Below are 16,849 nucleotides of genomic sequence, written 5' to 3' on the forward strand. Positions count from 1 at the left end.
AAAGGACTAGCTGGGGTAGAGTTTGTCAAATGTGCCCTTAATCAGTACGTAGAATTCCCGACGTAGAAGTGTGCAATAAGCTGTTAGGAAATGATCCAGGGCTGGTGACAGAATTTAGTGATCATAATGTTATGAGATTCAAAGTAAATATGGAAAAAGAGTGGTCTGGACCATGGGTTGAGATTCTAACTTGCAGAAAGTTCAATTTTAATGGTTTCAGAAAGGATCTGACAAGTGTGGTTTGGGACAGGCTGTTTTCTGGCAAAGGAGTACTTGGTAAGTGGGAGGCCTACAGAATTGAAATTTTGATGGTGCAGAGATTGTACGTGCCTGCCAAAATAAAAGTTAAAAGGTTACTGGTGCAGGGAACCTTGGTTTTCAAGAGATACTGAGGCCCCAGGTATTTTGTTCCTCTAAATGCCTCAGACTATCGGGTGCAACCAAGACTGTTAAATGACTACAATATCATAATTCCACCCCCGAGGTCATCCATCTTTTTTTTAGTCATTTTCTGTTGGTTTCTAAAAGCTTCCCAATAGTTTTTGCTCTTTTGTTTGCCCTCTCCTTGGCTTTTATGTTGGCTTTGGCTTCTCATTTCATCCACAGTTGTGTCCTTCCGCCTTTCTACTGCTTCCACTTCTTTGGGATGTATCGATCACTCAGCTCCCGAATTGCTCCCAGAAACTCCAGCCATTGCTGCTTCATTCTCTCTCCTACCTTTTCCCTTCCAAACAAGTTTGGCCATCTTCTCTGTCATAGAAACATGGAGAAGTTCAGTACGGAGACAGGATATTTGGCTCATCTAGTCAAAGCTGAAAGAACATTTAATCTGTCTAATGAAACTAACAGCACCGGGACCATCGCCCTCCATACCCCTACCATCCAGGCTCCCATCCAAACTTCTTTTAAATGGTGAAACTGAGCTGATATTCACCAGTTGTGCATTCCATACTCTCATGGCCATTTCAGTAAAGAGCTTTTCCAAATGTTTCCGATAAATTTTATTCTTCCCCACTGACCCATGACCTCTGGTTGTTATCCCACCCAACCTCAGTGGAAAAAGCTACTCGCATTTGCTCTATCTATACCCTCAAAATTTTGTATACTTCTACCAAATCCTCAAAGCAATGTATAATTTCTTGTTTATGTTTGGAGCCTTTTTTGGTGTATAAGATGATGAGAGCATTGATCGTGTGGATAGCCAGAGGTTTATTCCCAGGGCTGAAATGGCTAACACGAGGGGGCATAGATTAAGGTGCTTGGAAATAGAAACCTAGGGGATCCCAGGGGTAAGTTTTTTACCCAGAGAGTGGTGGGTGCATGGAATGCACTGCCGGCTATTTGTGTGAGTATTTCAGTTACTGTGGGGCCAGGAACCCATGCAGCTCAGTGGGAACAGGGAATAATACCAATGGACAGAGTCAAACTGAGCAAGGTCACAGATTGGAGATGGCAGAAATGCCCCATTCTTATAGAGACAGAAAGAGCATCAGAGAGTTTGATGGTCACTCCAGATTCCAGCTCTGTGCCCTGTTACAAGATGATTTCTCTCTCCAACTTGTGTTGAACTTCACTGTAACAATATGATGCCAGAATAGACCTTGACAACTCAAGTGACCTCATCTGAAAGGTTGTCCAACACTGATTGATGGATTTTGTAAATCTTTTTTTACAGGTTAAAAATGACAAGGAATTTGTCTACTGGAATCTCGAACACAACACGCCAGTTTTGCTGTCTCTGTCCAGATATTTAAGAAGTGGAGCAAGGAATTCACTCGACCATCCTTCCTGCTCAGACTGTCGGGAGGGTTTCTCTCGATCATCAGACCGACTGGCATTCCCATCATTTTACACAGGGAGGAACCCATTCATCTGATCAGACAGAGGGAATGGATTCAGCCAGTCCTCTGAACTGAAGGTACATTAGCAAGTTCACACTGGACAAGGCCATTCACCTGTTGCGTGTGTGAGAAGGGATTCAGTCGGTCTTTCCACCTGTGGACACTCCATTCAGTTCACACTGGGCGGAGGCTGGTTATCTGCTGAATTTGTGGGGAAGAATTCACTCGATCATCTGACCTAATGGCTCACCAGTCAGTTCATACTGGGGAGTGGCCATTCATCTGCTCAGACTGTGGGAAGGGATTCACTTGGTCATCCCAACTGAAGGTACATCAGCGAATTCACACTGGAGAGAGGCCGTTCACCTGCTCAGACTGTGGGAAGGGATTCACTTGCTCATCCCCACTGAAGGTACATCAGCGAGTTCACACCGGGGAGAAGCCATTCACCTGCTTGGACTGCGGGAAGGGATTCACTTGCTCATCTAAACTGAAGTTACATCAACGAGTTCACACTGGAGAGAGGCCGTTCACCTGCTCAGACTGTGGGAAGGGATTCACTTGCTCATCCGAACTGAAGGTACATCAGCCAGTTCACACTGGGGAGAGGCCATTCACCTGCTTAGACTGTGGGAAGGGATTCACTCGGTCATCTCAACTGAAGATACATCAGAGAGTTCACACTGGGGAGAGGCCGTTCACCTGCTCAGACTGTGGTAACGGATTCACTCAGTCATCCGAACTGAAGGTACATCAGCGAGTTCACACTGGGGAGAGGCCATTCACCTGCTCAGACTGTGGGAAGGGATTCACTCAGTCATCCGACCTACTGTTACACAAGACAGTTCACACTAGGGAGAGGCTGTTCACCTGCCCGGACTGTGGGAAAGGATTCACTCAGTTACCCACCCTAATGGCACACCAGCGAGTTCACACTGGGGAGCGGCCCTTCACCTGCTCGGATTGTGGGAAGGGATTCACTTTGTCATCTCAGTTACTGAGTCACCAGTCAGTTCACACCGGGGAGTGGCCATTCACTTGCTCAGTGTGTGGGAAGGGATGCACTTGCTCATCCCAACTGAAGGTACATCAGCGAGTTCACACCGGGGAGAAGCCATTCACCTGCTCAGACTGTGGGAAGGGATTCACTCGGTCATCTCACCTGCAATCACACCGGTCAGTTCACACTGGGGTGTGGCCATTCATCTGCTCAGTGTGTGAGAAGGGATTCACTCAGTCATCTCAGCTGCAGAGACACCAGCGAGTTCACACTGGATAGAGGCCGATGAGCTGCTCAGACTTTGGGAAGAGATTCTCTCAGCCAAATCAACCAGATTTGCATCATTGAGTTCGCACTGAGGAGAGGCCATTCACCTGCTGTGAATGTGGGAATGGATTCATTCAGTTATCTATCCCTATGACACACTACCAGGTTCACACTGGGGAGTTGCTGTTCACCTGCTGTGAATGTGGAAGCGATTCACTCAGTCATCTTGTCAAATGTAACTATTGCTTCAGCTAGCAGCTTAATATAGGGGGTGATAGCCCCCCCCAGCCCAACGAAGCTTAAGAAATCTCATTTGGGTGGATGCTGTGCGATGTCTTCCCTGTTACAAATCAGTTCCCTGAAATAACAAACAGTACACAATATGTGATTAAACGATTGAGCTTTATAATTCTGACTTTGGCTATAGGGTTAGCAAAGAAAACAAAAAAAAAGAAAAAGAGCCCACTCTCTCCATTCGCATCTTCTCATCTCTCCCCAGCAAAAGACCACGAAAATCTCTCTTCCAGGCTCACAAGAGAGAACATTTCTGTCATTGGATAGCCCCGCACTCCAAAACCCTGTTATCTCCAGTCATAACCTAAACATTTCTGCTACAGAGAAACCGTGATGTTACTATTGTGTCCACTCCTTTTCTGAAAGTTTATTTAAGCAATCTTGTAAATTGTCTGGCAGCCTTTTTGTTTTCTGTTTTCAATTTGTTTTGTCCGTGCTCCACCTGGTACTGTATTTCCTTGGTATTGTTTTATCTTCAATACATTTTGTCTTTGTAAAATTGAAAATTGTAAATAAAGTAATTTAAAAAAAAAGATCCCAGTGTGAGGTGCTCCACTGGTCGAGGCACATGTGTGTGGTGGGAATGGTTATATCTATTGAGGGAGTTGTTCCTGCTTGTTTATCCTGTAATATTATATTCGGATGGTTATTATGGATTGCCCTATCTGAAATAATGTATTGATTATCATATACTTTGTGAGATTTTGACTCTAAAACTGGATCAGGCTCGAATATATTTTGCCTTAATGAAGTGATGAAGGTCATTCATAAGTTTGTATTTTAAAGCAAGATTCTGGTGAATGATATTTGCCACTTGATTGTAATCAAATTGAGTTCAACTGCTGCAGGATCCTGGAATGTGTTGAATTGTGTCTGATTTCTCTTGTTATTCCCTGCATTTATTGCCTTGCTTGTTTGTATTGTACAACGTTTGCATATAGTTTTGATTTTTTTCTTATTTTTCTTAACCACCTTGTCCTGTATTTCTGCAAGGAACCCCTCTGTTTCTGGGAAGAGATCTCCAACTCTCAGTCAGGTGTTTGATGCTTCCTTGTCAACATCTGGTTGATCTTTTCTTCCACAGTGATGATTCATTTTTCTGAGTTAGCCTCTCATTTAAGTTTCTGGTCTGTATTTCTTATCACAATTGCATATATACACACAGACTGTTAAGTCCGGTTCAGTTTTCGTGAAAATATATACTCCGAAGTTTTATCTGACTGTTGTGTGATTTTTTTTTTCCAAGTGTGTTATTTCTCTTCCTCCATCTGTCCAATTGTGTTAATCTAAGTGGGTTTGAGTGTAAATAGTCTTTTCTAAAGTTGTCATTTCAGTTCTTATTTATCTTTGTAAATTTTACTGATTGAAATATTTTCATTAAAAAAAGTCAATGTTGGTATTGATGAAAGTGTTTATTGCCTTTGTTGTATTTGTTAACAATTGATCTCGGTTTGGCAGGTTTTTTTTAAGCCTTGACTAAATTTTGTCAAAGGTTTTCCCTATTTCACACTACTTTCTATTGTCTTTGCTTGTTGATATTCCAAATACGTGGGTATCAAGAGTCCCGATGAAGCATCTTGGCCCGAAATGTTGATTCCCATCCATAGATGCTGCCTGACATGCTGAGCTCCTCCAGCACTTTGTGTGTAGTTCTCTAGATTTCTAGCATCTGCAGGTCCTCTTGTTTCCCAGATACTTATATGTTTCTTGAAAGAACAAGCTGGTAGTGGGGTTGTGTGGCTCTGTTGGTAAAATACTAAATAAGATCATTCGAAAGACGTGGCATAGGGTTGGAAGGTGTAGAATCTCTGTGGGTGGATTAAGGAACAGCAAATGTAAAAAAAAAAATCCCTGATGGGAATTGTATAGAGACCTCCAAACAGTAGTATGTTTTCCACAAATTACAATGGGAGATAGAAAATGCATGCCAAAAGGGCAATGTTACATGGGGGATTATCATGCAGGTGATTAGGAAAATGAGGATGGTATTGGTCTCAAGAGGAGGAATTCCTAGAATACCAACAAGATGCTTTTTTAGAGCAGCTCATCGTTGAGCCCTCTTGGGGATCAGCTATTCTGGATTGGGTGTTGTAATGAACCAGAATTAATTAGGTCACTTAAGTTCAAAGAACCCTTCAGGGCAAGTGATCTCAATATGATAAAATTCATCCTGACATTAGAGAAGGAGAGGCTTGTTACGTACCCCGTGACGGGTTAAATGAACCAGCAGCAATAGAGCAGACCTGGAGTCTGTTTTTAATGTTAAAAACCACTATTTATTAGTAACTACTTAATATAGTAACTTAAACCAGGCAAATCAAAAGTTAGCAATGTTATGTAAGGAAGTTCAGTTCAATCCTCAGGTTAATTGATGAGAGATGTTTGTGTAATGTCTGTGCCCCAATTTACCCCCGTTCACCTAGGGTGAACAGCCGTCACCCTGCCACGAGTGCAATACTTCGGTGTAAATACGGTGTAATGCTCCCAACACAAATATCAGACAATACACCAAAGGCCAGTAAGTAATTACAGTTTTTGTTATTTCTTAGTGATGGGTTAGTAGAAACACATAACCTAAAGGCACCAAAGCAGTAAGTTTATCAGTTTGTGCACATAATGTTTTAATACGTTGGAGCTCACACCTCCGGTTCCATCCACAACGACCCTTTGAGCCCTCGGCCACCGTCCGAACCGCCGACTTCCAGTATCCGTCACCCTGGAACCGCTGTCCGCTCCTCACACGTCCGGCCTCCTCGCTCGCCTCCCGAAAAAGATGGCGAACTCTCACTCAGCTCAGACATACAAGATAGCATAACAATTCTCCAGTGATTAGTTCCACCCGTATCGGCAGGAGGAGGAGAAGATGGCGGCGTGACGCAGCGTGCAGCAGCCACTCCGGTGGTGATACCTGTAATCTGTCAAGTCGGGTGCCGTGCACAATCCTGATTTGATGGAGACAGACGTGAGAGCACGGAGGAACATCTGGAGAAACTTCTGAAATGCCTTCTTCACTACCGCTGCTACCGTGTGATCTGGAATCTCTGGAGGAGAAGGCCCGGAATCCTCGGCTTTGCTTGTTGCTCGGTGGCCGGGGTGGGGTCGAAGCGCTCGGCAGAGGATGGTGGTCAGGAGGCTGTATCGGAGGGGCAAGTCGGAGGCTCAAAGTTTTCGGACAGGCTCAGAGTTGGCTGTGGTCGGATGCTTCCAATGCATCGGCTGTTGTCAGCACATGGAGGTTTACGGCAGGGAGAATTTCTCCCTTTTGCCGCCTGCTATCGGGAGTCGATTGGAACTTTGAGACTTTTTTTTACCGTGCCCATGGTCTGCTCTTCATCAAATTATGGTATTGCTTTGCACTGCTGTAACTATATGTTATAACTATGTGGTCTTGTCAGTGTTAGTCTTTGGTTTGTCCTTTTTTTTTGTGATATCACTCTGGAGGAACATTGTATCATTTCTTAATGCATGTATTTCTAAATGACAATAAACGAGGACTGAGTGTCCTCATAATCTAAATAATCTAACTCAAGCATTTCGGCTATAGAAACCCATGACAGCATTAAGTGACATTACAGAGAAGCCATTCTGTTAGCCTGAACAGCTAACACCACAGTTAATGGTAATGAGAGCCTACATTCTCCCCCCACAGAATTCAGTCATGTCCTCATGACACTCAGATAATTTGCCAACCCTTCCTGCAAAACACAGAGCCCAACCCAAGTGCAGAAAGCAGTGACATAACTCCCCGAAACAGTGGAGATCACACCCTGTTCCCTGGGCGCTATCAAGGCCAACCTATGTGGGGGGTCCTTACTTCTCTGTGACCTGTGTACTCCCTCCTCGAACTCCTCCACCTCGGACATTACAGGAGACTCATGGAAACTATGAGGCGAACCCTCCTGCGAGCGGTCACCCAAACCCCTCTGCACCTCGGAACCCTCTATCTCTCACTCGGGCCCCACATCATCCTCTCCAATGCCCTGTGGTACCCCTGACGGCCCATCAGTAGCCACCCTTACCCCGTCTAACCCAGTGGGGGAAGGGCCAGGAGCCTCCCCCTCAATCATGGGGGCCTCAGCGAACAGCCACATGCACCAGTTGTCCGAGTCATCATCCTCCTCTGAGCGGGCCCGTCTCTCCCGGTGTGGGCTCTTCCTCCATCCCACGTGGACGCAGAGTCCCAGTACTGGTTGTAGCCGGCACCTGGGGCTCCCGTTCCATCTGTACATCTCACCCCAGGGGCGACAGATGATTCCGATGGAGAATCTTGACCGGCCCCTTCCCATCCTCGGGCTGCACTTGGAAAACGGTAAGTCGGGCAACTGACTCTCCACCAGATAGGGTGTGCCCGACCAGCGATCAGCCAACCTGTGCTTCCCAGGAAATCCCAAATTCCTTACGAGGACTCGGTCTGCCGGCAGGAGTTGGGAGAACTTCACTTTCTGGTCACACCTCTTCTTATTTCTCCGATTCTTCTTGGCAGCTGCCTCCCCAGCCAACTCATAAGCCTTTGCAGCTCCTTCTTCATATCAGACACATACTTCAAGTAAGGCTTCGGCGAAACTTCACCTGCGGCAGTCCTGAAACAGAGGTCAATGGTACTGAGAGCCCTACCTTTGTATCCCAAAGGTGAATGTCAAGAGAAGGCAATTACATTGTTTTCCTCGATGATAAACTGGATAAAAATAGCTGCAGGTTTTATCTCTGTCGTTCCCAGATCCACACACGAAGTATCTCCTACAGTGATCTTCACGGAATATCCTTTTGACACGAGTGGTTACCACAACACCACACCCGAATTCAGCTACAGGTCATCCCAAAGTGGTGACCACAGGTTACTCAACCAGAATCCACTTATGCATCATCACCAAAAGATAGCTTATCACAGGGGTAGCGTGTTCGGGGGGAACTACCACCCAGGCAAGGGTAACACACACAGGTAGATTCCACAGGGTTGCCCCAGTCACACAACGTGATAGCCACTTGTCCAGTTCCACGACGTACGAAGTAACTCCAGCAGTGATTTACCACAGGGATACCGTCTTCCAGTGGACTACCACGCCCAGGCAAGGGTAAAACAGAAGTGGTATTCACAAATGTTATTCCCCAACCAGAAAGACCCACTCCAGTGGATCAAACTATGTGACAATCACACATTCCTATTCGCTGGAATCAATAACCAAACCCACCCTTGTGGGCTGTTGGGAGAGTCCAAACAGTGACCCCTTGTCACTCGGTTCTTTGTTTCAAACCTTCCTCCCCACTTCTCTGCAACGGCTTCCACCCACTGCCACTGTGTGTCTGCTTGTGAGAGTCACTTATCAATACCCTGGATCGATGCTCAACCCAAATTTCAAACAAATCATTTGTTCCATTCCCCAAGACCTTTGGTTCCGTATGTTCCTATGACAACATCCGCAGATGGTCTCTCCTGGTCAAAATAACACTCCACTTTGTTTTGAGAGATCTCCAAGCCCTGTCTCTCCAAACCACAAACTTGAAAAAACAACCCCGTTGTTTATTTTCAAATTCCAAAACTCAATTTAACAGAATAACACCCACTTTCTCATCAAACCACTGTTCCCTCAGCAAGACCAAGGGTCCTGAAACCAATCCAGACTTCACAAAAGGACTGAATTCCCTTCCAACCAAATCAGACATTTCAGGTTTTAACTGAGCTTCAACACAACGCTCAGCATCCTGCGGATTTACAGATGCTTCAACAACCTGAACCCAGGCAACTGGAACTGCCTCCTCTTCCAGGCTTTCATCACTAGTCCCAGCTTCCACTTCTAGTTTACCCTGGTCATCCCAGCTACTCTCTTGGAAGCTCTCATCCGAGGTAAACTTCACCTTGTGGGTCAAAACAAGCTCATCTGCTAATCTAGCAGCCTCCTGCAAAGTGGCAGCATCCTTTTCATCTAAATACAGCTTTATGTCATCAGGGACGCACCTTTTGAATTCTTCGATCAAAACCAACTCTTTCAAGTTGTTAATATCCTCATTTACCCCAACAGAGGTGCACCAACGATTGAAGTACACAGACTTCTCATTGGCAAATTCCACATATGTTTGGTTGCCAGATTTCCTCAAATCTCTAAACTTTTGTCTGTAAGCGTCCGGAACCAACTCATAAGGCTTGAGCACAGCCTCTTTCACTGAGTCATAATTAGCTGCCTCTTCAAGTGTTAGGGCAGAATACGCTTGCTGGGCTTTCCCCTGAATTACACTTTGTAACACAACAGCCCAGCTGTCTTTCGGCCACCTTCGATTCTGAGCCACTTTTTCAAAATGCAAGAAGGACTCATCAACTTCTGCTTCATCAAATGGAGGTACCAACTTAACTTCTCAACGGGCACTAAACCTCTCACCAAGGTCTGGCACTGGACCTCCTTGCGGCCATCTCTCCACCTCGAACCACCTCTGTCTTTCTGCCTCTTTCCTCTGTTTGTCCGCTTCCTCAGCCTCAAACTGTTTTAGTCGTAACTCATGCTGTCTTTGCTTATCCTCAGCCTCTCTCTTTAATTTTTCTAACTGGAGCTGAAGCTCAGTCTCAGTAGGTTTACTTTCAGCAAACATTTCCAACACATCTCCGTCAAACCTTCCTTAGATAGATAATACTCCGCTGTCACATCTCTGTCAAACACTTCCTCAGATACATAATACTCCGCTGTCACATCTCCGTCAAACCTTCCTTAGATAGATAATACTCCGCTGTCACATTTCCGTCAAACACTTCCTCAGATACATAATACTCCCGTCACATCTCCGTCAAACACTTCCTTAGATACATAATACACCAGTGTCACATCTCCGTCAAACACTTCCTTAGATACACAATACTCCCCTGTCACATATCCATCAAACACTTCCTTAGATACATAATACTCCACTATTAATGTCTGTATCTGAGCCTTCCTCATTTTAGTGCTCACCTGAAGTTTTAATTTCTGATCGATTTCCAACAGCACAACCCTCTTTGCGCCATCCAATGCTTCAGGAGTTGTCTTTGTCAGAAACCCATCAACCTCCATTGCTGCTGATCTTCCACTCAGACAAATCAAAGGGGATTTCCCCAATCAGATCGATCATTAATCAATCAATTCAGCCCCCAAACAATTTGTTCATATCCCGGACGCAGGCCCCAATTATGTTACGTAAATGCAGCGGTTTAAATGAACCAGCAGCAATAGAGCACACCTGGAGTCTGGTTTTGATATTAAAAACTACTATATATTAGTAACTACTTAATATAGTAACTTAAACCAGGTAAATCAAAAGTTAGCAGTGTTATGCATATACTTGTGTGTAAATATAATTCCCAAACTCGTTAAAGCTCGGGTGACAAGAGTTAAAGTCTTACAATGGTAATGTAAGGAAGTTCAGTTCAATTGGTGTGAGAGAGAGAGAGAATGGGGTATTTGTAATCCAAGGTGAAAACCACACTAGGAGAAGAACGAGTAAACAGGTCCCATTGATCTTCCGTCGTCAGGCTCCAAATCCACTCTTGAGTTAGCCAAACGCAGCTTATCGCTAAGGGGACCGTCTTCGAGGGTAAACTACCTCCCAGGCAAGGGTAGACACACCGGTAGCCTCCACAGGGTCAGCCCTTCCACACACCGTGATAGCCACTGATCAATTACCCTGATCGATCCTCAATCCTCGCTTGTGGGCACTCGAAAGTTCCATCCAGTGACTCCTCTGTCACTGGCCTCCTTTCACTGACCGGTCGCCGTAACCGGTGTCCCACTGTGTGTCTCTGGGAGAGTCATCTGACCTTGCTTAAATAAACACGCTACGAAGCAGTTTCTCTCTCTCTCTCATTTAAAGGCACAGTCCATGTCCACCATGAGTACTTCCCCACATTCACAGTAGGTGATCGGCCTCTCCCCAGTGTGGACACGCAGACGTTCCTTCAGTTGAGATGATTGAATGAATCCCTTCCCACGGACAGAGCAGGTGAACGAACATTTCCTTGTGTGTCAGTATGTGAAATGACCAATTGAATCCCTTCCCACAGACTGAGCAAGTTAATGGTCACTCCCTGGTGTGAACTGACTGGTGTCTCAGTAGATGAGGTGAGCAAGTGAATCCCTTCGCACAGTCTGAGCAGGTGAACGGTCTCTCCCCGGTGTGAACTCGCTGATGTGCCTTCAGATGAGATGACTGAATGAATCCCTTCCCACAGTCTGAGCAGGTGAACGGCCTCTCCCCAGTGTGAACTCGCTGATGTACCTTCAGTTCAAATGACTCTACGAATCCCTTCCCACACACTGAGCAGGTGAATGGCCTCTCCCCAGTGTGAACTGACTGGTGTCTCAGTACAGCAGATGACTTTGTGAAACCCTCTCCACAGACTGAGCAGGTGTACGGCCTCACCCCAGTGTGAATTCGCCGATGTACCTTCAGTTGAGATGACTGAGTAAATCCCTTCCCACAGTCTGAGCAGGTGAATGGCCTCTCCCCAGAGTGAACTCGTTGATGCACCTTCAGTTGATATGACTCAGTGAATCCCTTCCCACAGTCTGAGCAGGTGAACGGCCTCTCCCCAGTGTGAACTCGCCGATGTACCATCAGTTGAGATGACTGAGTGAATTCCTTCCCACAGTCTGAGCAGGTGAACGGCCTCTCTCCAGTGTGAACTCGCTGATGTACCTTCAGATTAAATGAGCAAGTGAAACCCTTCCCACAGACTGAGCAGGTGAATGGCCTCTTTCCAGTGTGAACTCTCTGATGTACCTTCAGGTTACACGACTGAGTGAATCCCTTCCCACAGTCTGAGCAGGTGAATGGCCACTCCCCGGTGTGAACTGACTGGTGTCTCAGTAACTGAGATGACACAGTGAATCCCTTCCCACAGTCTGAGCAGGTGAACGGCCGCTCCCCGGTGTGAACTCGCTGGTGAGCCATTAGGTCAGATAACCGAGTGAATCCTTCCCCACAAATTCAGCAGATGACCAGCCTCTGTTCGAAGTGAACTGACCGGTGTGTCCACAGGTGGGAAGACTGACTGAATCCCTTCTCACACACAGAACAGGTGAATGGCCTTGTCCCAGTGTGAACTTGCTGATGTACCTTCAGTTGAGATGACCGACTGAATCCATTCCCACTGTCTGAGCAGATGAATGGGTTCTCCCCTTTGTTGACGTACAGCTGGGATTTTCTTTTATCTACTGTCAGTTTAAAGTGCCACAGTTTTAAAGCCATGAAAACATTTTCTGCCCAGATGAATGGTTGGTCTGCACAGCTGTTAAAAGGAATTAAATGAACATTAGTATTATTTAATGTTCTTGTCACAGAGTCATAGAAAAGTACGACACACAAACAGGCCCTTTGGCCCATCTAGTTTGTGTTGAACTATTTAAACTATCTACCCCTGTACCCCTACCATCCAGGTACCTATACAAACTTGTTACACGTTGAAATTGAGCTCGCATGCACCAGTTGGACTGTCTGCTCATTCCACACCTGGATGACCGTCTGTGTGAAAAATTTTCCTCTCATGTTCCCCTTAATGTTTCACCGTTCACCCTTAACCCATGGCCTCTGGTTGTAGTCCCACACCATCTCAGTGGAAAAAGCCAGCTTGCATTTACCCCATCTATAACCCTCATAATTTTGGCACACCTCCATCAAATCTCCCCTTGAGCTTCTACATTCCAAGGAATAAAGCCCTGACCTGTTCAATCTTTCCTTATAACCCAAGTCCTCCAGGCCTGGCAACATCCTTGTGAATTTTCTCTGAACTCTTTCAACCTCTTTTACATCTTTCCTGTAGGTAGGTGATAAAACTGCACACAACACTCCAAATTAGGCCTCACCAATGTCTTGTGCAGTGTGAACATAACATCCATCTCCTGTACTCAGTACTTTGGTTCATGAAGGCCAATATGCCAAAATCTTTCTTTCCGTCCCTATTTAACTGTGTCACCACTTTCAGTGAGTTATGGACATGTATTCCCAGATCCCTTTCTTCTACAGCAATCCTCAGTGCCTGACCATTCACTGTGTAAGACCCAGGTCCCACCAAAATGCAACACCTCGCACTTGTCTCCATTAAATTCCATTTTGCATTTCTCCAGCTGGTCCAGATCACACTGCAAGCCATTATACCCTTCCTCACTGTCCACTACACCCCCAATCTCAGTGTCATCCAGAAATCTGCTGATCCAGTTAACCACACTATCATCCAGATTACTGATCTAGATGACAAACAACAACAGATCCAGCACCGATCCCTGTGGCAAACCACTAGTCACAGGCCTCCGGTCAGAGAGGCAACCATCGGCTTCTCCCAAAACCAGTGTCTCATGCAATTTACTATCTTATCTTGAATGCTGAGTGACCGAACCTTCTTGACCCACTTCCCATATGAGACTTTGTCAAGTGCCTTGCTAAAGTCCATGTAGACAACATCCACTGCCTTGCCTTCATCCACTTTCCTGATAACTTCCTCGAGAGACTCTATTAGATTGGTTAGACATGACCTACCATGCACAAAGCCATGCTGCCTATCCTTAATCTATCTATCCAAATACTTATATATCTGGTTCCTGCACGTAAGTTCCAATGACTTTCCCACTACTGATGTCAACCTCACTGATGTACAACTTCCTAGTTTATTTTTAGAGCCTTTCTTGAACAGCGGAACAACATTGGCTGTCCTCCAATCCTCCAGTACCACACCAGTCACTAAGGATTATTTAAATATCTGTGCTTGGGTCCTGACAATTTCTGCACTTGTTTTCCGCAGAGTCCCATGGAACAACTTGTCAGGCCCTGGGGATTTATCCACGCTAATTTGCCTTAAGACAGCAAGCACCTCCACCTCTGTAATCTGTACAGGGTCCATGAAGTTGATGCCATTTTGCCTCACTTCTATAGACTCTGTGTCCATCTCCTGAGTAAATGTGGATGCAAAAAATAATATTTAAAATCTCCCCCATATATTTTGTCTCCTCATACAGATTACCATTCTGATCGTCCAGAGTGGGCATGTTTCTGTACTGAACTGGCCAAACGTGATTGGGAGGGGAAGCTGGTAAGAATGATGATGGAGCAGCGATGGCTGGAGTTTCTGGGAGCAATTCGGGAGCTGAGTGATCGATACATCCCAAAGAAGTGGAAGCATTAGAAAGGCAGGGGGACACAACCGTGGATGAAATGAGAAGCCAAAGCCAACATAAAAAGCAAAGAGAGGGCAAACAAAAGAGCAAAATCTATTGGGAAGCTTTTAGAAAACTACAGAAGATGACTAAAAAAGATGTCAGATGAGTTCAGGGTGTGGAATTATGATATTGTAGTCACTAATGAGTCTTTGTAGCACCCAACAGTCTGAGGCATTTGAAGGAACAAAATATCCAGGGCCTCAATATCTCTTGAAAACCAAGGTTCCCTGCACCAGTTACCTTTCAACTTTTATTTTGACAGGCACATACAAACTCTACACCCTCAAAACTTCACTTCTGAAGAACTCCCACTTACCAAGTACTCCTTTGTCAGAAAACAGCCTGTCCACACTTGTCAGATCCATTCTGATACCATCAGAATTGACCTTTCTCCAATTTAGAATCTCCACCCATGGTTCAGTCCTTTCTTTTTCCATGTTAACTTGGAATCTCATGGCAATATGATCACTAGATGCAAAGTGTTCCCATACACTAATATTCTGTCACTAGTCCTGGAATATTTTCTAATAGCTTATTGCATATTTCTATGCTGGGAATTCTACGTGCTGATTAATGGCACATCTGACAAACTCTACCCCATCTAGTCCTTTTACATATGGGAGTCACGTCAATCTATAGAAATTTAAAATCGCTTAGTATATCAAGCATTGGCGTAGTCTGCGATCTCTCTTGCTAATTTGTTCCTCCAAATTCCTCAGATTGTTGGGTGCAAACAAGTCCCAGTCATGTCAACAAGATCACAATTCCATGCCCTGAGGTCTGAACAGCATTTGCCTGGTGTCAAGAAAACAACCTCTCCCTCATTGCCACAAAAACAAAGGAGCTGATTATGGACTACAGAAGGAATGGAGACAGGCTAACCCCTATTTACACCAATGGATCTGGGGTTGAGAGGGTGAACAGCTTTAAGTTCCTCGACATACACATCACTGAGGATCTCATGTGGTCTGTACATACCAGCTGTGTGGTGAAAAAGGCACAGCAGTGCCTCCCTCACGTCAGACGGTTGAAGAAGTTTGAAATGGGGCCCCAAATCCTAAGAACTTTCTACAGGGACACAGTTGAGAGCATCCTGACTGGCTGCATCACTGCCTGGTAAGAGAACTGTACTTCTCTTAATCGCAGACTTTGCAGAGAGTGGTGCGTACGGACCAGCACATCTGTAGTTGCGAACTGCCCATGATTCAGGACATTTACAGGGACAGGTGTGTAAAAGGGGCCCGGAGGATCATTGGGGACCCTACTCACCCGAACCACAAACTGCTCCAAGCTGCTACCATCCGGGAGACGGTACTGCAGCATAAAAGCCAGAACCAACAGGCTTCTTCTATCAGGTCATCACACTGCTTAATTCATGCTGATACAACTGTATTTCTATGTTATATTGACTGTCCTGTTCTATTATAAATTACTATAAATTGCACATTGCACATTTAGATGGAGATGCAACACAGATTTTTACTCCTCATGCATGTGAAGGATGTAAGTAAGAAAGTCAATTCAATTCACCCTCTCTATTACCTGGCATTCTGGCTCCCATCCCCTCTACAACTTTGGTTTAACACCCCCCCCCCACCCACCACACTAGCACAAGCAAGCCTTAACACTAGGATATCAGTCCCCTTCTAGTTCTGTTGCCGTAACTAGCAAATCCCCTATCACCTCTTTGACTTTCCTCTGCCACGTAATCTCCTCCCCCCAACAGTTTCTAAAGTGGTAGAATACATAGAACATAAAAAAAACATAGAAAACCTACAGCACAAAACAGGCTCTTCGGCCCACAAAGCTGTGCCAAACATGTCCCTACCTTAGAGCCACCGAGGCTTACCCAGAGCCCTTTACTTTTCTAAGCTCCATGTACCCATCCAGGAGTCTCTGAAAATACGTTATTGTTTCCATCTCCTCCACTGCCGCCGGCCGCCCATTCCACGCACTCACCACTCTCTGCATGAATAACTTATCCCCGACATCTCCTCTGTATTTACTTCCAAGCACCTTAAACCTATGCCCTCTCGTGCTAGCCATTTCAGCCCTGGGAAAAAGCCTCAGACTATCCACACAATCAATGCCTTTCATTATCTCGTACACCTCTATCAGGTCACCTCTCATCCTCCGTCACTACAAGGAAAAATGGCCAAGTTCACTCAACATATTCTCATAAGGCATGCTCGCCTGTCGAGGCAAAGTCCTTATAAATCTCCTCTGCACCCTCTCTATGGCCTACCTGTTGCTGTGTGGGATGGCCACAAGAGTACTCT

The 16,849-nt window shown here is 45.4% G+C and overlaps 1 protein-coding gene across 1 annotated transcript; it reads right to left on the minus strand.

Moving 5' to 3' along the window:
• Nucleotides 1-3,500: 3,500 nt before the first annotated feature.
• Nucleotides 3,501-12,328, minus strand: LOC140208183 (uncharacterized). The gene has a single exon (XM_072276672.1). The coding sequence runs from the start codon at nt 12,310-12,312 to the stop codon at nt 11,440-11,442; it is 873 nt and encodes a 290-aa protein (XP_072132773.1). The 5' UTR covers nt 12,313-12,328; the 3' UTR covers nt 3,501-11,439.
• Nucleotides 12,329-16,849: the final 4,521 nt, after the last annotated feature.

The sequence above is a fragment of the Mobula birostris genome, chromosome 13 (assembly GCF_030028105.1).
Source record: "Mobula birostris isolate sMobBir1 chromosome 13, sMobBir1.hap1, whole genome shotgun sequence".
Classification (NCBI taxonomy): Eukaryota; Metazoa; Chordata; class Chondrichthyes; order Myliobatiformes; family Myliobatidae; genus Mobula; species Mobula birostris.